General features: G+C 38.7%; 1 protein-coding gene across 2 annotated transcripts; it reads left to right on the forward strand.

Moving 5' to 3' along the window:
- The first annotated feature begins 1578 nt into the window (after positions 1 to 1578).
- Positions 1579 to 21378, forward strand: opn6a.S (opsin 6, alpha S homeolog). Of its 2 annotated transcripts, XM_018265189.2 has the most exons (6): positions 1583 to 1900; positions 4456 to 4661; positions 15507 to 15606; positions 17779 to 17883; positions 18819 to 19042; positions 20864 to 21378. In XM_018265189.2, exons 1-6 carry the CDS (start codon positions 1780 to 1782, stop codon positions 21314 to 21316), a joined length of 1209 nt encoding a protein of 402 aa, XP_018120678.1. In that variant the 5' UTR covers positions 1583 to 1779; the 3' UTR covers positions 21317 to 21378. The 2 variants fall into 2 exon arrangements, with proteins under 2 accessions (XP_041420348.1, XP_018120678.1); XM_041564414.1 differs by lacking the exon at positions 17779 to 17883 and having other exon boundaries at positions 1579 to 1900.
- The last annotated feature ends 1426 nt before the right edge of the window (positions 21379 to 22804 follow it).

Raw genomic sequence — 22804 nt, forward strand, 5'->3', positions numbered from 1 at the left:
CCAACCGCCCGTATTGGCTACATTATCGTTGGGCCATAGGGCCAACAATCTGATCACCCCAATATCGACCACCTCAATGTGGCCATATCGGAGTGAGATCCTCTCATTTGGCGTGTATGGCCACCTTTAGTTCATTGGAGTGCATTGTTTTTCTCAAGACAAGACCTAGAAAAACGTTCTGATGTCATTTCAAACATAATAAGTCACATCACTGTCTTAGGCCTTACTACTACTGCAGTAGAAATATGATTTACAACCAGTCCTCACCTATTCACACTACCTGGGCAAGCGGAGATAAAATAGAAAATGTGGTCACCATTGACCTATTGTATATGAGCATTTTATGGCAACTCAGAACTGAGCATTCCAATAAATCTCCACCCAAATGGTAAGCAGTAAAGGTATTTTTTATAACAGTACAATGCACAAAATTGGGATGCATTTTCCTCAGAATTCCCACATCATTGTAGGCCCCTACTAATTAGTGTGTTTTTGTTTGTGTGCCAATAGGTACCAAGATGTAAGTGTTGTTGAGTGTGTAGATGCAGCCAGAGAAACCTGGCAACAAGATATAACAACTGAAGAGTTGTTATATCATGAAAAAGAGTTCTTTTCTTCCACATCTGAACAAATCCAGGCACTTGATTGTACATATTTGTGTTAAGGATTTTCCCATAGCTTTTTGTTTATTTAATATCCAGGCACCAGAATGAGCATATGTAAACATGAAGAAGCATGTCAGAAGGCCTTCAGAGGTGTGTGTCAGTTAATACATTTTAGAAAAAGTAATAAATTAGGGAGAAGGTGTTTTAGGTCATGGTTCATGTTAAAAGGCCAAATAAAACCCTGGAACAGTAAAGTAGTATAGTCATGCAGCTAGCCAGGCCTGGTGCACTGAAAGGCAATGTAAGAATATATGATCACTTCTGTGCCCAATGGGCTTTGCTGCTTTTGTGAGATGAAGTGATTACTCTATATTGTGAACACCCATTTATTGACGCCCAGGTCCAAGGTTCACTGGAAAACAAAACCACAAAATAATATTGGAGAACAGATAAAAATATTCCTTGAATAATACAGACTATACAGTGTACATACACTGTTTTATCAAAGCTGTAGAGAAGATATACTCTTCCTTTACATTTTGGACTCTGTTAAGGTGGTCTCCAAACTGGTCTCTTTCTCCTTTCTTTTTTATTTTATGCTTTGTATTTATGACATATGGCACACTTCGATTGTAATAAGAGGAATATTGAATATACAGAATACATTGAATATAAAGAATATACAGTTTGCTTTCTCTGTAAAAATGATGATCATTAAAAAACAAATTGTCAATATCATGGATAAAAAGCACGGCTCATTAATGTAACCTCTTAATATTTACCACATTTTTGAGTGTTTTACCTATTTGTTTGATAGAATTGCAACAATGGGAGACCACAAATATACACAGGGAGCTAAACCGGAAGCAGTTTGCTACAGTTCAACCTCTCTCTGCTTTATAAAACTCCACTTTCAAATGAAAAATTCCTATATATACTTAATTTGAGAAAATTGTACTGTGGCACGCACATATATTTATAGATAGGATTAGAGATTTAGGAGGAGGTCAAAGGTTTACTTGGCTCTCTGTTGAGAAGATTTCCAGTCTTAATTTGTTAATCCTACCATGGAAGATAGCAGCAGGCCACTTTATTCACTGGATGAAAGAGTACCTTTTATGTAACAATATTGAAGAGCTGGAACAGTTTTCCATCTAAATCAAGCCTATGAAAAATGTCCCTACAATTCCCACGCCCAGCTCCATGGAGGAACAACAATTTGACTTTACTACAAAAGGAAAATCCCATTTCAGAACAAGGAGAGACTATTATCGGCTTCTATCTCCTAACCCTGGGTAAGTATAAGATTAATATTATTAGCAGCGCATTTACAGTAAAATGCTCTATGCAGTGTTTGTGTAAGTATAGGCTAAATACACAGCCATGTTAGTATATACTGGCCTGAAGGTGAATTAGAGTGAGCTCTGTGGAGAAGGTTTATTTGTAGGGATGGGCGAATTTTTTTGCCTTGTTTTGCTGCGGAAATGACTTGTATGGTGGCATGCGCCAAAAAAAAAAGGATGCACGTCAAAAAATATAAATGCGCTGCGCATCAATTTTTTTTGTCGCTCAAAGACTTTAATGCCCGTCGGCAACATTTCGCCGGCGGCAAATTTTTGGCGAAACTGGTCAAATTCGCCCATCCCTTTTTGTTGTCTTGGATAATAATGAAAGTTAGTTTAGTAGTTTGGTTAAAATATTGTTTTAACTCATGTGTATTAAGCTCTTGAACAATCAAGATGGCTTCACCTACTGTTTTGTAACTGAATGAGCTTCACTGTTCAGCATTCATCAATAATGAAAGATGCAGAATTAACTGGTAAAAAAGTGTTTCTATTGTACAGTATCTGTAGCTAAAATGAGGACGTTCCACTCAAATAATCTGAAACCCCCAATGTCTTTAGGAGAATGAGTCTATTAGTCTGGCAAAGAAATCACACAGAGAAAAAACACTGTTCCTTGCTTCAAACGGCAAATGCTTTCATTTCTCCAGCAACTGAACCATTTTTCTGCAATTGCAAGTGATTGTTATACGGGTCAGTCCCATCTGGTTATTAAAGGAAACCACACTTTTCAATATGATCACCTAATCAATAATATACTAAACCATTGTTGTTTACAACAGTAAAGAGTGTGGTAGAGTGCCCAAGGAAAAGTGCAAAGACTGTGATTACAGGGGGATGACCCCAACCTATGTTTTGACTGGTAGTCCACAAGGGGCCCAGTATAGTGAGGGAACACTTCATATGAAAGTAGCGCCCAGTGGGCAATGATTTATTTTCATGGTTTGTTATAAATACTGAAATGGTCACCCCTGTTTGTGCATGACTTACTGTTTGGGAAAATAAACCAATGTTTCTTTGAAGAGCCTGCATATCCGTGTCAAACTGCACCTTTTCCTGTGCTGCCTGCCCTACAATTTGCCCAATTCCCCCCAAAGTTGAAATCATAAAGAACTGCATAATTTGCAGATATCCCAATAAAAGGAAGATAGGCATTTTTTCATTATGGTCCATGGACTTCTGGATGAGCTCTCTTCTTCTGAGCTCTTGTCAGTCCCAATGTCAGCTCCGCCAGAAAATGTAAGAAATCTAAAATGATTGGTGAGGTTATCAATAAGATTACTAATTATGCAAATAGTGACTGATGATCTGATTCTCTTTTTGTATTGGGGCATTGGTTGACCAGAACCTGCATAGTCAGTACGACCATATTGGGGTTTGTCCATGAATGTTATTTGTCAATCCATGTAACTTGTCAACATTTCTTCAGAACATAGTGGTGCTTTATAAGTATTCGCTAATGCAATTTTTACATGAATATAACTGAGTTCAGTTGATGGACATAACTGGGTTGTGCAGAATAAATTTGCAAATTCAATTAATATTACAATTATGGGTCCTGGGGTTTTCTGGATAAGGGAGATATTTTTGTAACTTGGATCTCTATATATGTGTATAAGACAGGGTTGGAACTAGAAGAAGGCAAAAGAGGAATGTGCCCAGGGCACAATGATGTGGGTGCCAGACACATACCTCTTCTGTCTCCTACCCATGTTCTGGGCCTTGTCCCTTCACCGCCTGCCAGTTATTCTCTGCGCCACTCACTCATGCATCACACGACTGGTTGGTCTGCAGCGTGCGGCCTATTGTGCGCTAGGCGGGGCAGAATGCTGGCCAGATGGGTTGCCCAGGGTGCCTCGTATAAAATGCAGGTTATATTGAAAATCTACACGTATGTAATGACTTATATTAGGGTTTTGTGTTATGTTATGTTTTTACCAATACAGTGTCTTACCTTTAATAAATATGATCATTCATCTTTGGTTCAGGGTTGAAGTGAAGGGGCACATTTACTAAGGGTCGAATATCGAGGGTTAATTAACCCTCGATATTCGACCATCGAAGTAAAATACTTTGAATATTGAAGTGGAAGGATTTACCGCATTTAGTTCGATCGAACGATCTAAGGAAAAATCGATCGAACGATTAAATCCTTCGAATCGAACAATTCGAAGGATTTTAATCCATCGATCGAACGATTTTCCTTCGATCAAAAGGAAGGTCCCCATAGGCTAACATTGATGCTCGGTAGGTTTAAGTTGGCGAAATAGGTAGTGAAAGTTTTTTTTAAAGAGACTAACGAATAGCTTAATGATTTTTAGTTCGATTCGAAGTCGTAGTCAAAGGTCGAAGTAGCCAATTCGATGGTCGAAGTAGCAAGCAAACAATTCAAAGTTTTTTCCATTCTAATTCTTTACTCGAGCTAAGTAAATGTGCCCCGAAGTGTATTTTATTCCAGGTACTGATGTTCATTTTTTAGTTTTGTTTTTTGTTTCATTATCTTGTAGGCTGGTTATCATGGTTTGGAAACAGTATTGTAATATTCATACTATACAAGCAGAGGGCCAATTTGCTACCCACTGATTATCTCACCTTTAACCTGGCTGTGTCAGACGCAAGCACATCTGTCTTTGGATATTCCAGAGGAATCATTGAAATCTTCAATGTTTTCAGGGACGATGGTTTTCTAATTACATCCATATGGACCTGTCAGGTACGGTTTTCATAAGAGATAATGAATGTGAATGAGACATAAGAAAATCTTTATTTGAAAGCATACGTTTACAGAATACATTTATGATTGTCTTTTTTTGAAGACAACATTTGCCCTACAAAGTTTGGGGTATTTTCAGTACATTTTCATTACATTTTTTTAATTGTCCTACAGTTTGCTTTTATAAATATTGCAATGCCTCAAACTATGTGAAACCTTCACCGAGGTATAGGTGAATGTCTCACCTTAAACGTTAATAATTCTGAAAATAGAGTTTCAGATGGTAAAATTTTAAATAGTAAAGTGTTGTTTGTAGTTAGATTTTTATGACACATATAATTACATCCATGGGAAATATTTATACCCTTATATACTGTACCTAGGCACCTAGAGTTACACTTACTGAAAGGGAGATTTAGCATGTTCACTGCAGTTACAGAAGTAACTGTTATTCCCTAAACTGCTCAGCTCATCCACCCAGAATGTATAATGTAGCTGTACTGAATAAGTCATCTTTTAACCTTTATGTTCCTGTGATTCCTTAGGATTTCATCATACACAAAAAGTTTCCATGCCTAAGGCTCACCTAGGTTAATTGACTTGCCCAAAGTTAATCAGGAGTCAAGCTAAGGTCTCCTAGAGTATTTTCCCTTATCCTTAGTAATTGTGTGAGTTTTACTAACATTTTCCACTACTAAAACAGGTCTTTTCAAGACAAATTGTACTTGTAATACCATGTTTCCAGTCAGCTGCCCCCCATACTTTCTCTTAACCCAAATAAGTGCAGTGGACAAAATAGAGCAACAGTAGCATCGGTATTTAGACATGTGTTTGGCAAAAGCAGAACTTCAAGATAGAAACTACAGTATGTTCTTAATCCAGATTCTTTGTTGAGCTAGATAGGCAGCGCACCTGAAAAGACCCGATGCCAAGATGGAATCTACTTTCTTTAAAGTAGTCATTGGTCAAGCAAATTGTAGACTTGATTTGATTTTCAGCAACTCTATAATATATAAATATTTATTAAATATTTTCAGTGCTTTTAAAGTTTTTTGTAAAACCAATTGCTTTTGAAAGCAGCATTTGCATAAAGGGAGAATGTCACACAAACATAACTTAAAGGGCATGTAAAGTCTAAAATAGAATAAGGCTAGAAATGCTGTATTTTGTATACTAAATATAAACATGAACTTACTGCATCACAAGCCTAATCAAACAAATAATGTATGCTTTCTAAGTTGGCTATAGGGGGGGGGTCACCATCTTGTAACTTTGTTAAATACCTTTGAAAGACCAAGACTGTGCACATGCTCAGTGTGGTCTGGGCTGCTTAGGGATCGTCTTAAACAAAACTGCTTGAGTTCTGCATGGCTGGGAAGTAAGGCGAGGGCTCCCCCTGATGTTCATAAGTTTGATTGCTTCCCTGCTCAGCAGTTAGGGACCATCTGACAATTCCTCACCACAGCAGTAAATGAAGGGAGAATTTCACTGCATATAGTCAGGTTTCTTATAAAAACGGTAAACATTTTTTAATTAAAGTATATTGGAGATTGGGATTGGAAATGGGATTTTATTTTTTTGCCTTTACATGCCCTTTAAGCCTTTTGAAAAGTAAACATAATTTCACAAAACTTTGCAATATACATCAATTAAAAAATATGCAGACTTTTCATGATTTTTACTGGTTTCTGACAGTTCCCTAAGCCTAGCCCCCTGCTCTTCTGCTGATCTGTCTGACTACTTTGCTGAGCTGGCTGACTACTGTTACTTTGTATCAGCAGACAATTGTCCTTAACCTGCATCCTCCAAACCCCACAATTCCCTGCACACGTGATTTCAATAAGGAACGGAACTGAATAGTGCAATGCATTGTGGGTTATGTAGTTCCTGCATACTGTCTGTAAGCTGTGGAGTAGTTGTTACAATTTGTAACATCAGTGTTTTAGTCCCTCCTTCCCTGCCAGGATTTCAAATGATGCAGAAAGAGAAGAACTGTTAGTTAGATTTCAGCACAGAAAATTGCATTTATTCATACTTTTTGAAGAAACAGGTAACTGTGATGGATATATTAGGGGTTTCTGTGTTATGTGGCCTGTTTATTAAATTTTGGTTTGGAAGCCGGAGTTCCCATTCAACTCCTCCTTGTTACTTTTTAAACAATGTTGCAAATGTCTTAGCTCCCCAGCAAAGAAAGGTCTGTTAATCAGCTGCCTTGTCTTACATTGTATCAACAGTCTGATCCATCAGGGCAGAGAATAGAAAGGGACAGAAAAATACTGCTTTCAATAGCAATACATATGCAAATAACTTTAAAGCTATAGGAAAATTGTAATGAATGTATATTGCAGAGTTGCTTAGAATTATGTTTTCTTTTATTAGGAGAAAAAAATATTTTTGGGTTGACATTCCCTTTGAGGATGTGGTAATGGCGGATTTGGGTTTAGCACGCAATAAAAGTCAGAAGCATGAAACAAGTTCTGGCAATAAAAATGTTTGCAGCAAAGCACTGCAATTACCTGTTTCTTCATCTTTCAATACTGGAAATATAAGATGTTCTTTTGTACCTTTCTGTTTCTGTCTTTACATTTCTAATTTGAATTTGTATTGTTGAAATTTTGCTTCCAGTGTTTCCGCTGGTCTCCTTCTTATACTTGTGAGGTTCACACGGTCTCTCCAGCTATAAACTTTTAATACATTGCATTCCAACCATTCCATCTGCTAATTCATGTAATGAAAGAGATAATAAGCAATGACCTGCTGTCATTCAGTTGCACTAACTAGTGGCATAATGTCGCCGTACACTCAGTTTTCTCTCCTATACAATTTCAATGTGCATGTCCTACCTGAAATAAAACATACTTTACAGTATGATTTCATATACAGGTATGGGATTCATTATCCCAATATAATTAGTGATGGGTGAATTTGCACGTTTCTCCGCCGGCAAATAAATTCTGAAAATTGCCACGAAAATTTTCCCGTGAAAATTCAACTGCGTCCAAGTTTTGTTTGTCGCTGGCATCAAAATTCACGTTTTGCTAATTTTTTGCCCGTTTTGCAATTTTCATGGAAATTCGCCCATCACTAGATATAATTAATCCTTATTGGAGGCAAAACCATCCTATTGAGTTTATTTAATATTTACATTATTTTCTAGTAGACAAGAGGTATGAAGACCCAAATTACAGAAAGATCCATCATCCGGAAAAAACCCAGGTCCTGAGCATTCTGAATAATGAGTCCCATACCTGTAATCAGTGGAGAGATATACTAAATATAGCAAAATAGAACATATTCAACATTTTTTAGTTTTGCATTATGTCTGCCTATATAGTTCTCCCTTTGCAAGGCCTTACTGTGTAATATATATTTAAATATATATATATCTCAAAGTACAGTGTATATTATTATTAAATCTTGGATGTAAATATATACAGGAACCCAGTGATTCACTTTATAAATTTTATTCCGAGTTATCTTTTATTCGTTCGATTCGAAGTCGATTGTCGAAGTAGCCAATTCGATGGTTGAAGTAGCCAAAAAAACCCAAAAGCCAAAAATTTTTTCTTCTATTCCTTCACTCGAGCTAAGTAAATGTGCTCCTAGAGGGCATCATTTTTGACTTGACAAAAATTTGGCTCATCACTAATATTAACATCTTCAGATAGTTCAAGGGACCTCTGCCATTGACTTCTACATGAACTTTTAGATGGAGAATAGTAAATTACAACTGTTTCCAGGGTCGAGGTTTGATAAATCTCACATTCAAATTCAAGTTGATGTTTTCAAATTTGAATTTGTGAGTTTTGACTGGAAAAAAAATTCAACAAATAGAATTAGAATTTGCCATTCAAACCTTAGTTAATCTGCCTTTTAATGTACAGGTGTCGGACCTGTTATGAAGAATGCTCTGGACCTAGGGTTAGGGGGGCTATCCTTAATTTGTATGTCCATAACTTAAGTCTGCAAAAAATATATTTAAATATTAATTAAACCCAATATGATTATTGTGGCTCTAATAAGGATTAATTATATCTTAGCTGTGATCACATATGTAATACTGTTTTATAATTACAGAAAAAAGCAAATCACACTTTAAAATTTGAATTAATAGATTAAAATGAAGTCTATGGGACATGATAACAGGTTTCCAAATAACAGAGCCTATACCTGTTCTGGAAATAGACACAGGCAAGCAACTAAAGTATCTCTAGAATGTTTTTGACTATAGGCTCATGTAACAACAACAGGACAAACGTTCTAATCCCATTGTGGTTACCTAAAAGAAACACAATCCAAATCTGGTTATAAAGCTATTTACACCGAGGCAGAACTGAATGCCAGTAGGGCTGAATCTTTGTAAAACAAATATAAAGGTGAAGTAAACCATGCATAGAAACATGGTTTTGTTTTCCTTAGGAACTAACAAGGAGATTTTCTTTAAAGGTACACTATTGTGAAAACAGGAATATTTTGTAGGGTATGATGAAATTTATAATTTCTTAAAGTTAAACGACTGAAAATCCATGTTGCATATAGAAAACACCAACTAAAAGGCGAATTTTCGCCAGTGTCAGCTTCCCACCCATTGCACCACTTCGCAAGGTGCAAATACTCTATGAATACGCTAATTCACTAAAATGTGAAGTATCGCCTGGGCGTTAAACACTGGCGACTTTTCGCTAGCGTTAATTCGGCTGTGCAAGCATTTCATAACGAAGATGTGCTAGCATTCCTTTGTGCCAAGGGAAATTTCGCTAGGGATCTTGCGCGGGAGATTTAAAGTTGTATGGACGTCTTTATTATAAATGTTGCTGCAAATGGTTTAAGTTACCGGTTTATATTACACATGTCCAGGGAACCTTCATAAAGACAAGAGAGTTAATATAATGCCCTACACATGAGCCCACTGTAAAATTAATCTTCCATATGTCATAAAATGTCTGGAGAAAACCGCTTACCCAAAAAAGTAAGTTAGGACTTTTGCAGCCAATCCCGCTTAAAAAAAGGAAAAGTCGCCACAGTTTTTCAAAGTTTAATGCATTTTCAGCACACAGGATATGATGTAAGTGACAGAAGATTGAGGAAGATCTAGCTGCTTTATAGCACTTCCCTGGTCTGAGATGACGAAGGCAACTTTGGCAAAAGAGCTAACGTTCAGTAAAATCCATATTCTAGTGAATTTGTGGAGTAATGTCTGTTCCCCATAGCGAAAAGTTGCCTGGCTATAGTGTGTGAATGACTGCTAGAGCTGGTGTGTTTCGCTAGCGAATTGGTGCCTGCACCTGTTAGTAAATTGGTGATGTCCCTGCGGGCCACTACGCTGGTGAATTTTCACTAGTGTTAGTAAATCATTAGTACAGGGTCGGACTGGGTGCCCGGGGCCCACCGGGACTGCTATCCAGGGCCCCCCTCTGGCCCCCCTACTGTGATGCACCGGCTTGTAGCGCATGCACAACGGTGGCGCTAGGCGCGCATGCGCAATGACAGCGCTCTGCATCACTTTTTTTTTCCCAAATATATCGAGAGGGGGTCTGGCTCATGAGGTTTGGGGCCCACTGGGTTTTTTCCCGTTGTCTCGCCGGGCCAATCCGACACTGCATTAGTAACTTAGTAAATCTGCCCCCACAGCTTCATTGTAATCAGCTTGAAAAAGGAACTAAAATGTTGTGAAACCTTGCTATGATTATATTAGTTAGTCAGTAAAGGTATCCCCTTTATTTTTTATTACAAAAGGGTTGCCCTGTAGCATTTTTACTGGCTAACACGGTACAACAACTTTACCTCTAAATTCACAAGTGGAAGACACTGAATTAAGTAAACTTCATGGGGGGAAATTTACTAAAGGGCGAGGTGGCAAACACTGGCGAAAATTCGCCAGCATGAGGTCATTTTGGCACTTCGCCAATTTACTAACGGTAGCTGGTGCAAATTCGCTGGCGTAATTTCTCCAAGGAGATAGACTCTGGTGTAACTTCGCACTCTAATGCCAGGCGAATTTACGGTCTGGCGAAAGAGCGTTACTACGCAAATTCACTAGGTTTTTGATTTTACTGACCGTTACCTCTATCGCCAGACTTGCCTTTGCCACCTCAGACCAGGTGAAGTGCAATAGAGTAGATAGGAGTTCCTCAAAAAAAAGTTCAAAAATTTTCTAAGTCCCAAAAAACGCTGGCGTTTTTTCCTATTTAAAGGGTGATAGACTGAAAAAGATCGTAAATTTTTTTTGGGGATATCCTCCTTTCCCCCTACATTTGATAACATATGGCACCTAAACTAAGCTGTGGGCACATGTGTAGGGCATTAGAACAACTTTATATAATTTTATTAAGGTTCCCTGAGCTTGTGTAGTGTAATGTATTTGCTGTAGCATATATGGCCATTGTACTTTAACTGCACGCCGTATGCTAATTAGCCAATGCTAGCGTAACTTCGAACTGCTGAGCGTAATTACACCAGCGTTCGGTACCCTGTGTGCAACTTTGGATCTACGTGAATTAGCATTCTCCAGGCAAATTTACGACTGTGTTGCGATGTGTGCGAAGCCATCACTGCCGAATTTTCGCCTGTTAGTGAATTTGCCCCATAGAATTGCTTCCTGTGGCTCAAGAGGCAGCACTGGGGGTCCAGTTTGCATGTTGTCAGGGGTAGTCCAGTTTCCTTCAACACCCCAAAAACATACAGACAGGTTTGGCCCTGATAATATTGACTATACTCTACTGTGTGTGACAGGGATCTTGGATTGTAAACTCCAGTTGGACAGGCAAACACTGATGTAAATTAAATATATACCTAAATATGTCAGACAGATAACAAAAGGAGACACTTGCATGGGTTTCCGCTGTTTTAGGATTCCAACAACATCAAATACATTGAGATGTGTTATTTGTAATGGGCTTTACAACAATGTAAAATGTTTATACACTTATATTCAAAATATTTCCCTTCTGTGTTCTCCTCCTTGAAACCTGCATAAAAACAGGGTATACAACAGTTTAAGCTCAATGGCACATATGATTTCTCGGCTGGTATATTGCAGACACTTTATACCCCTTTAAAGGAGAACTTAAGCTTAACTAACGAAGTAGGCTAGACATGTTGTACATTTTGGTTTGGGCTTATATATATAATGCAGAAAAGATTTCCCTGATTTTACACCATTTTTTTTACCTGCAGATGTGCACAAAATATGCATTTGTATTGAATATGTATTTGAATGCATTCATGTAGCCACCAGGATTCCCAAAAGTCAACTTCTAATGTATAAACAAAAGCCTAAAATAAATCGGGTTCCCCTAGTGGTCACATACAATCCACAACTAAGGACCCTTTATAAGGACGAGAGGCTCAAAAGCATATTCCCAGACCCACCTCTCCTAGCATTCAGACAGCCTCCCAACCTAAGGACACTAATAACAAGAAGTGCCTCTTTGCACCCCACTAAAAATGCACTAAATTCATAACAGGGGAACAGTATATAGGAGAGACTGGGCAAAGTCTGAGAAAGAGAAATACTCACCACCGATTCACTGTAACCAATAAAAACTGAACACACCAATAGAAAATAATTTCAATGGCCCTCATCATTCCATAAAGGATTTAAGAATGTTTTGTTCTTCAGGTCAATTTTAAAACAGATAATGAAAGAAAAGTGAGGGAGTACAAACTAATGGAAACTTTCAATTCTCTAGAGAAGGGACTAAACCTGGGCCTTGGATTTATGGCTAATTATGTGGACTAAGAAAGAACTGCACCAGGTCAGAAATACCAACATGTCTGGATAGATCACATGGAATTCCTTTCCATTAATTTAGCCCTAATTTATATTCAGCCTCTTTGATCCACACTATCTTGTACCTTATCTGCTTGTCTCTTGCAGATCCCTTCGTAAATGACTTTGACCCCTTACACATAGATTGACATTCCTTTTGTGGGTCATTTGACCTATGAGCTGAATGTTGGATTCTCTATACCACTAGTTTCTTTTTATCAGCTTAAACAGGACATGATGGCAGTCTCAGTCTGGGATGTAAGCATGATGTAGTGCTAAATGGCAGGTACACCACTGCAAGGGAAAAGCAAGGAACTCAATTTAGCGTAAGAATTTTTTTTTTAAAAAAAAATCTTGTTTTTTAAAGATTTGTATGTAATCATTTACATAATATAACTATGGTCATAGATTTAAATTTTGCGGGAATTAATATTCATCACGATAAAACAGAGGCTGAAAAGTGGAGTTCCAGTAGGTTTAGAAGCTAATAATGCAGGAATTAGTAGAGCAGTGTATCTGGGCAGGCTGTAGCTCCTTCTGCAATCTGTTTTCAATCCATTTTAATTCTGTGAAAATTGGATTATAGAGAATCCCAGGTAATCTTATATACAGTAGCTGCCCTTTCAGAAAAGCTTTAATAAAAGGAAAACACGCACTTCTAAAAGTGTCAGACGGGCCCATTAGGATACCAGGAAAACTCCCAGTGGGCCCAGGTGTCAGTGGGCCTCTTGCTTCTAAACATTTGGCCTTATTTCATGGTCATTCCCTATTTCTATGAGAACAAAGAGGCTAAATAAATGGAATAATACATAATAGTATTATGTAAAGAAAAAATACTAGGAGAATAGAGGTTGAGCGAGGAGAGGAAGAATAGTAGCACTGAGAGTTGGCCCCTTGTCTAAGGTTTTTGGGTGGGCCCCTGATGTCCCAGTCCAACAGACTTCTAGTCTAGAACATAAGGGACACTGGACAGTTTCAGTAGACTTGGTTTGAGTCTCATTACAACTGTAAGCCGACCTATTAAAATATTTTTTCACACTATGGGGCAAATTCACTAACCGGCGAAAATTCGCCAGCACTGGCTTCGTGCACATCGCAACACTTCGCCAGGTGTAAATTGGCCTGGACAACGCTAATTCAAGAAAATCCGAAGTTGTGCACAGGGAACTGCTGAGCGTAACGCTGGCGAAATTACGCTCAGCAGTTCGAAGTTACCCTGGGGTTGGCTTATTGGCATACGGCATGCAGTTAAAGTACAATGGCCATATATGCTGCAGCAAATACATTACACTATACAAGGACACGGAACCTTAGTAAAAGGTTGTTATAATGCCCCACACATATGCCCACTGTATAGTTTAGGTGCCATATGTTAGCAAATGTAGGGGGGAAGGAGGGTACCCCAAAAGAAATTTACGATCTTTTTCAGTCTCACCCTTTAAATAGGAAAAAACACCAGCGTTTTTTGGGATTTAGAACATTTTTCAACTTTTTTTTGAGGAACTCCTCTACTGCACTTCGCCTGGTCTGAGGTGGCGAAGGCAAGTCTGGCGATAGAGGTAACAGTCAGTAAAATCAAAAACTTAGGGGCAAATTCACTAAACGACGAAGCACCTAACGCTAGCGTGAATGCGCCAGCATAGCGAATTTTCGTTAATTCGCCGATTCACTAACGGACGCGTAAATTCACTAGTGTTACTTCGCACCCTTACGCCTGGTGAATTTGCGCAACGGATGTAACTACTACCTTTTACGCCAGACTTCCTTCGCCACCTCAGACCAGGCGAAGTGCAATAGATTAGATAGGGATTGCTTCAAAAAAAGTTACACAATTTTCTAAGTCCCAAAAAACGCTGGCGTTTTTTAATTTTTTATGGGTGATAGGCTGAATAAGATCGAAAAAATCTACCCTCCTTCCCCCTCTACATTTCCTAACTCATGGCACCTTAACTATACAGTGGGCACATGTGTAGGGCAAAATAAAAATTGTATTTGCTGTTTTGAAGGTTTCCCAGGCTTGTGTAGTGCTGCTACATATACCTCCATTGTAACTTGAATTTGGCGCCGTATGCAAATTAACTATTAACTTTGCTTTGCTTGGCGAATTAACGCTAGCGCAACTTCGCAACTTCGCAACCATACGCTTCTCCTGAGCGCAACTTCGGATTTTAGTGAATTTGCGTAGCGCTGGCGAAAATAGGCCTGGCGAAGCACGGCAAAGCTGACTCTGGCGCAACAACGAATCTTAGTGAATGTCCCACTTGGTGAATTTGTGTAGTAACGCTCTTTCGCCAGACCGAAAATTCACCTGGCGTTAGAGTGCGAAGTTGCACCAGAGTCTATCGCCAGCTACCGTTAGTAAATCGCCGAGGTGCCGAAATGACGTCATGCTAGCGAATTTTCACCAGCGTTAGCCACTTCACCCTTTAGTAAATTTCCCTCCTTGTCATACTAAAACATATAACATATATAAAATATAAAATAAAAACATTGATCTGCCCAAATGTTACTGGTCTACAACACCTAGCATTCTACATCATATTATTTAGGGTTAAAACATAACGGGAACTGTAGTTCAGCAACACTGAACAATAAAACATATTTCAAGTCCCCCATTGATGCAAGTGGTCATCCAATGAGAATCCTGCCTATAATGTTTACACTTGATACAACTGCTACTGAAGGTATTAACACTGAACACTTCAACAGCACTATATTCAAATATACTTTATTCAAATATATTCAATTTGAGATTACAGCGTAGTAATGGAAAGCTAACATTGCTAAGTATTATTAGTATGTCCAGTAACAAGAGATGATTAGCATGGGACTAGTAGAGGTGATTCTCTTCTTCCATCTGTAATAAAGCCAGGGGTGTGTACATGAGTTATTGGGTATGAAAGAGTTGGCTTTATTGAATGATGCCTTTAACAGATTTATTATAATATGCTGAGTTTTTGTGGTTTAGCACCGCACACCCTGCAGTAACTTAAAACTGAAAATTCAGTCCCAAGAGTTTCTTTTCTTGTTTATTCCTACAAGAACTCCTAAACAATGGTATTTTTTTTTTTCAGGTTGATGGATTTCTCACACTTCTGTTTGGTCTAGCCAGTATAAATACTCTTACTCTTATCAGTGTTACTCGGTATATTAAAGGCTGTCATCCTCAAAGAGGTAAGCAAAAAAGAATCTTTCCAAATTGAGGAAGCAGTCATATGTTGAATATATAAAAAAAACTTTATAGCTAAATAGAATAACTTTTAATCTCAGTAGAATGAAGTGCCATTTATATACTTACTGTATATACATAAATTAACCTTAAAGAAACAAGTACAGTATTCACATGAGAGGACGTTACTTTGATTTCAGATTCCTTAAAGGGATTCTATGACCTTTATCCTAAAAATGAATACACGTGTTTATTTACAATCTTAGACACAGGTGCAAAGTGAAAAAAATGGGTGAAAGTCTAAGGGGCAAATTTACTTAAGGTCGAATATCGAGGGTTAATTAACCCTCGATATTCGACTGTCGAAGTTAAATCTGTCGATTTAGCGCTATTCGTTCGATCGAAGGATTTTAGTCCATCGATCAAACGATTTTTGTTCGACCAAAAAAAGCTCGCAAAGTCTATGGGGACCTTCCCCATAGGCTGACATTGACTTCGGTAGCTTTTAGGTGGCGAACTAGGGGGTCGAAGTTTTTTCTTAAAGAGACAGTACTTCGACTATCGAATAGTCGAACGATTTTTATTTCAAATCGTTCGATTCGAAGTCGAAGGTCAAAGTAGCCATCCATCGATCGAACGATTTTTCTTCGACCATAAAAACATTAGAAAGCCTATGGGGACCTTCCCCATAGGCAAACATTGCACTTCGGTAGTTTTTAGTTGGCGAAGTAGGGGGTCGAAGTTTTTTTTAAAGAGACAGTACTTCGACTATCAAATGGTCGAATAGTCGAACGATTTTTAGTTTAGTCGAAGTCGTAGTCGAAGGTCGAAGTAGCCAATTCAATGGTCGAAGTAGCCAAAAAAAATCTTTCGAAATTCAACGTTTTTTTCCTCTATTCCTTCACTCGAGCTAAGTGAATGGGCCCCTAAGCGTCATTCATAAAAGGTTATTGCTCCCATTTACACTTTTTGCACTTGCAATTACTTGAGGGAACTGCTGCAGCACTTGCATACGGTCACATTTATGCCTGAATGCTGGGGAAAACACTGTATTGTGGGTACAAAAAACATGACTTTTGCTATCCCAAAAACTCTATTTTGCACCATGCGCCACATTCTTAAATGAGTCTAGGGGGCAGATTTATCAAGGGTCGAATTTCGAATTTGAAAAACTTCGAAATTCAAATTCAAAAAGACCAACTGAAATTAAATCAAAGGTTTTTTTTTGTCTGAATTAGTCCGTTTTCGATCAAATAGGTCCGTACGTATTTTCCCCAAAATGACTTCAAATTGGTTCTAGAAGGTCCCCCATAGGCTGAAACAGCAATTCAGTAGGTTTTAGATGGCGAATGGTCGTACTTTTAAAGAGATAGTACATGATAAATTTCTAAATTCGAATTTTCAAATTATTTTCATTTTCAAATCGAATTTGGACCATTCCCTAGTCGAAGTACACAAAAATTAGCTCTAAATTCGAATATTTTTAATTCGGATTTTCACTTCGTTTGTGCATTTCTGTTTTTTTAGCAGAAAAATAGCAGTAAAATTTTGCTGTTTTGCATTTTTTGGAATAAATTGGCCAATTGCCCGATGAAAAGGTGGGACTAGAACTACTGTTCCAGTGGGATGATGTAATAACAGATGCATAGTTTGTTAATGGGCTGGAGACCCATAGCAACCAATAAGCAAATAGAATTTAGTGATAAGATGTTGTACTACTATTAGTTACTAGACCTGGGCAGGTGTCTTTTAACCTATTTTTTATATGTTTTAACAGAAATAATTCAAATCCCCTGAGGCAAAGGCCCTGTCCTTGCTGCAGGGAATTTGACATTTGACACAAATAGATGTTTTTGGAGTAATAGATGCTTGTCTGTACCATAAGCCCAGTGAATCCCCTTTACTGTATTAGAAAATTATTTTCAGTTGCAGTTACAGTTATCACAGTATCACATTTATGGACTTTGTTCTCATAGCCAATTTCAATTATTATTTTGCCTGACGAAGGGCTCTTGGTGCTCCGAAAGCTTGCAATGTATTTTTATTGTTAGCCAATATAGGTATCACTTCTACAATACTATTTGTATTTGTTTGTTTTTTTATTTGTTATTTTTGCTACTGGCTAACACAGAACCACAGTTTTTGTTTTGTAGTTATATTCAATGTTTGTCTTTCAGCCAGCTGCATTAGCAATAGCAGCATCACTATCTCATTGGCTTTAATCTGGATTGCGGCTCTGTTTTGGTCAATTGCACCACTGCTAGGATGGGGAGGCTTCAGAGGTAACATATATTTATACACATTTATTAAAACACAGTAAATACTATACTATTTGCACTGTGAAAGGAATTGCCAGTACAGGTTTGGGGTCCCTTATCAGAAAACCCACTAAGCAAGCTCCAAATTACGGGAAGAATGTCTCCGATAAACTCCAACTCAAATAATTTTTTTCTTAAATGATATCCATTTTCTCTGTTGTAATAAAACAGTATCCAACTAAGATATACCGTATATACTCGAGGATAAGCCGAGTTTTTCAGCCCCCAACATATGCTGAAAAACTCTACCTCGGCTTATACTCGGGTCAATCGCAAAAACGGTTGCCGGCATCTAAGAATAGTCGCCGGCACCCAAGAATAGTCGCCGGCGTCCAAGAATAGTCGCCGCGTCCAAGAATAGTCTCCAAGAATATTCGCCGGCGTCCAAGAGTGGTCGCTGGCATCCAAAAATGAGACGCCGGCACCTCTAATGGGAACAGAAACCCTCAATTTTTTGATTGAAACTTACCAGAAGCTGCTGCATTTCTCACCCTAGGCTTATACTCGAGTGAATAAGCTTTCCCAGTTTTTGGAGGTAAAATTAGGTACCTCGGCTTATACTCGGGATGGCTTATACTCGAGTATATACGGTAAGTGATCCTTATTGGAATCGAAACAATTTTATTGGGTTTAGTTAAAGTTTAAATGATGTTTTAGTAGACTTTAGTAGAGCATTCTGGATAACAGGTCCCATACCTGAAGACTGGCTAATTCACTTGTTCACTCTGTTTCTTGTAAAGGGACAAGGACTGTACCTCCCTTGAGAGCAATATTTGTGTGTGACCACATTAGACAATATCTAACTCATGGCTTGGGAACTATTGCTATAGAAGAATGCTGTATGCATTATTATTGTCCCTTTTGAATCTTTGAAACAGTCTGTGTTCTTCTCTTTCCAGAACGCATGTATGGGACATGTGAAATAGACTGGACCAAGGCCAGCTTCTCTACCATATACAAATCATATATTATATCCATTTTTATCTGCTGCTTCTTCCTTCCTGTGTTGGTCATGGTCTTCTGCTATGTGTCAATTATTAATACAGTTAAATCAAGTCGTGCTTTGACAAGTGAAGGGGATCTTTCTGACAGACAGAGAAAAATGGAACGGGATGTTACCAGGGTACATTGATTAACTACTAAAGTTCCAAGTATTGTCCAGAAAGCTGTATTACAGCAACCCATTTTATTCAGTGTCCTGCATTTACATCTCCTGCCGCAATGAGTTAGTGCAAAATAACATATGCTTATTAAAGGAAAGCTGATCTCCAATTGCCTCATTAAGAAACTATTTGCCTCTCGTAAACCCCCTGCTTTTATTTAGGATCTACATAACCTCATATTTTACAAAAGGGGGTACATTATGGGACCAATTTATCCTGCTGTGTAAAACATTGGAGGCAAACATCACTGCTGAAGTTTCCCACAGCAACCAAATCTTTACTTTTTCTTTCTAACTCATAGGTTACTGTTGAAATCTAACTGCTGATTGGTTGCAATTAGTAACATCCATTTGAGGCTTAAGAACATAATCACAGGCTATGATTTTGGTGCAGTCTAAGCTAATACTCAGCACTATTATTGCCTCAAGATAAGGCTAGAATCTTTCCTCAAGTGGAATAGTTTCACTAAAGGTTGGCCCTCATTGAAAAAAATAGTCCCAAAACATGCTTGTAGATAAAAAGTATACGTTTATTCCATGTTATAAAAAGTCAAACATTCCCCCTATGGCACCTAACGCGTTTCATGCTTACCTAGCACTTAGTCATAGGCAATCTCTAACAGATTAGTTACTTCTGAACCTTAAATATTGGCTCTAAAAGGCCCTCCCCACAATAAAACCAATCACAGTTCAACACACATGTTGCATATATAATTTGTTCAAACGCGGGCTATTGGCTCAGTTTGTCAGTTGGTCAACATCATGTGATCTGTATATTACACAATCCATATTACAGAGTATTGTAAAAAAAAATGTATATATATAAGTTATACAGAGTCATAAAAAGTCCTAAGTATTTACGTATAACAAGTTACATCAAAGGTATAATTCAATCCAAGTGGCAACCTGGTTTGTAAATATCCAGTATACTTCCCTTTTACGCAATTTAAACAAAAAGTTTCCCCCTCTAGTACCTATTCTAATCTGTTCTATCCCTTGTATGGACAAATATTTCAAGTTGCTCTCATTGCACTCTGCGAAATGTCTAGTGACATTGGTTTTGTTACTCAGCTTAACATTTTTTATCTGTTTAATGTGTTCTCTAATGCGTTCTTTGAGTGATCTAGTGGTGCACCCCATATATTGTTTGCTGTTGATGGTTGAACTGAATCTACTTCTGAATAAAATATCTCCTAACAATAATGAACCCCTGAACTGGAACATAATTAGTTGAAATTTAATCTCTACCTCCAAACTTCTGAGCAATTTTCCAATACATTCACATATTCAGAGGTTTTAATGTTATTTTAAATGACAAATGTTTGATATTGCAAGTGAGTAGCATTGGCCTCTTTCTGCAGAAGACTGATCTCCAGTCAAGAGTACTAATAACACAGTGATTTTTTTTTTTAGCTTTTTTTCCCCAGCCAGTGTGCCTTTTTTGGAGAAAAAAAAATGCATCGACCCGGAAAAAGTTTGGGTTTTACTTTATAGAACAAATATTAGTCTAAATCTATGCTAGGGCAACTGGGAAAGGCAGGTAAGATGGGAGTCTTGCACTTCCCTAGAAATTTTCCAGGACAGGTACATTTTTCTTTTTGCCCCTTGTTTGGGGAACTTTAAAATTCAGAGTTCAAATCATCTAAAATCATGCAGCCAACTGCCATAATACAGTAAATAAACCTGGTTGAAAATATTTGCTTAGATTGCAGATTTAAGGTGCTATTACAAGTTATGTACATAATAACAATAAACGTATTCCTTTTTTATTTTGCCTTTCAGGTTTCTATTGTCATTTGTACAGCATTCATTGTTGCCTGGTCTCCGTATGCTGTCATATCTATGTGGTCTGCCTTTGGTTACTACGTGCCAAGTCTCACAAGTATCCTTGCTGCCCTCTTTGCAAAATCAGCTTGTTTTTATAATCCCTTGATCTATTTTGGGATGAGCTCCAAGTTCAGAAGAGATCTTTGTTTTCAGCTGCCATGCGCCAAAGCCCAAAAGGACCCAGTGAAACTAAAGCGCTTCAAGAACGTCAAACAGAAGCAGGGGGCAGCACCTCAAACAAGAGAGCAGACTGAGAGTGAGCACCCAGTGCAACTACAGCCAGCACCATGCCAGGACTCTGGGGTGGGAAGCCCAAGTAATACTCCTCCCCTTCAAACAAAGGATGTCCATATTGTAGATATAGATTTAGTGTCTGATAATCCCAGCTATCAATGTGATCGTTTATGAGGGAAATACTCCAGATATGTTTCATATTTTTATTTGAACCATTAAATATGTTGTGATATTTATTCTCTTGAAGTGCCTTTATCTGTAATTTCTGCCATAAGGGTAAAACTCCCTTCCTTAGTCTAAGGAAGGGAGTAATACCCCACTTCATGGGTCATAGTGTGACTTATAGCTATCCAAGGTTTGGACACTAGATGGCAGTGTGATAGAATAATAATGCCTGAGCCATGTGACTTCAGGGGATTTCTGATGGAGGCTTTGGTCAGTGTGATGTGAAGCTAATCCACCAGAAAGCTAGAGGGTCACAGAACGTAGAGGGACATCTGATTCTACTCTACCGAGTTCTCCTAAAAGATCAACAATGCCATGGGGCCCTATTCGATTTTCCCTATGGATGCCCTGCCAGGAGAATGTCCTATAATTTACCTTAGGCTGTTTGTTAAAATGCTGGACAAGGGACAAGCTTAAAAGCCCATCTAAACCTCGGGTATCTGCTCCAGTTTTCCCATATGTGGAACCAAAAGAATAATCAATTCCTCCTCCCCAGTAAACAGCCTACCGGGGGAGAAGAAACCTTGACCAGCGCTGAGACAGATACCTAGGCTGAGAGAAGTGAACCTGTAATTGTAAAGACTGAGCCTGAGATCCCCCTAAGGCCACTGGTGTCAGAGGCTCTGGGACCCATGTCGGCCCTGCTCCCCATAGACTGTGAGTTGGCTGGTGTGTGTGCAGAAAAACAAGACTTAGTCCACTCACTGGCAACCTCCCAACAACCCGCAGTCCCGGGTTAGTTACTCCTCTCCACGTGGCAAATCTTTTTGTTCCCTCTTTCTATTTCCAAAATGTTGGGAGGTATGCATTGGGGCAAGCAGAGACTGAAGGTGAGACCTCTGGGGGCCCTTGTAGAGCCATCCCCCACTGGTTTGTCACCTCCCACCAATTTAATTGACTTAGGTGTCAAATTGGTGCCAGAGACCAAGGAAGTAAGCCCATGTGACATCATAGCAGCCATTTTAAGCCAATTGGAAAAAGATGCATGTAAGGTAGAGCTGAGTGCAGAGGCAGAAGTACCAGGGAAAGCAATGTCAGATACTAACTCAATGCCAACTCCATGGAGCCTGAGTGGTGCTACTTCTGGAAGGGGCCTTCGTTGGCAATGAGAGCGGACCCTTGATAACGTTTTGTGGTCTGTGTGATATAGAGATCCTTGAGCCGTTAGAAGACATGGACAGTGTCTGTCCCCAGTATGGAACCTGTCTGTGGATGGTGTCTTTTTAGCATGCCAACCTGATTTTACCTGGGGGAGGAGAGGTGAGACAATGTCCCCATAGTGTACCGGGAGATAGAAGCTGTCCTGGAGGTGTCTGTGGCTGTGGCCTCTGCACCGGAGCTGACCCCAGTCTCTTTGCTTATATATGAGGAGTCAGAACTGGAGCCAACCACCACAGTATCACCGGCACCAGATAATGATTCACCTCCCCAGGGCTG

The sequence above is a fragment of the Xenopus laevis genome, chromosome 5S (genome assembly GCF_017654675.1).
Source record: "Xenopus laevis strain J_2021 chromosome 5S, Xenopus_laevis_v10.1, whole genome shotgun sequence".
Classification (NCBI taxonomy): Eukaryota; Metazoa; Chordata; class Amphibia; order Anura; family Pipidae; genus Xenopus; species Xenopus laevis.

What these genes read in the sequence shown, in the direction of transcription:
- opn6a.S (XM_018265189.2), top strand. Translation starts at nt 1,780, where the DNA reads ATGTCCCTACAATTCCCACGCCCAGCTCCATGGAGGAACAACAATTTG. An exon ending in CATCCATATGGACCTGTCAG is followed by an intron (nt 4,662 to 15,506) that starts GTACGGTTTTCA and finishes TTTTTTTTTCAG; the next exon opens with GTTGATGGATTTCTCACACT. An exon ending in AGGCTGTCATCCTCAAAGAG is followed by an intron (nt 15,607 to 17,778) that starts GTAAGCAAAAAA and finishes TTTGTCTTTCAG; the next exon opens with CCAGCTGCATTAGCAATAGC.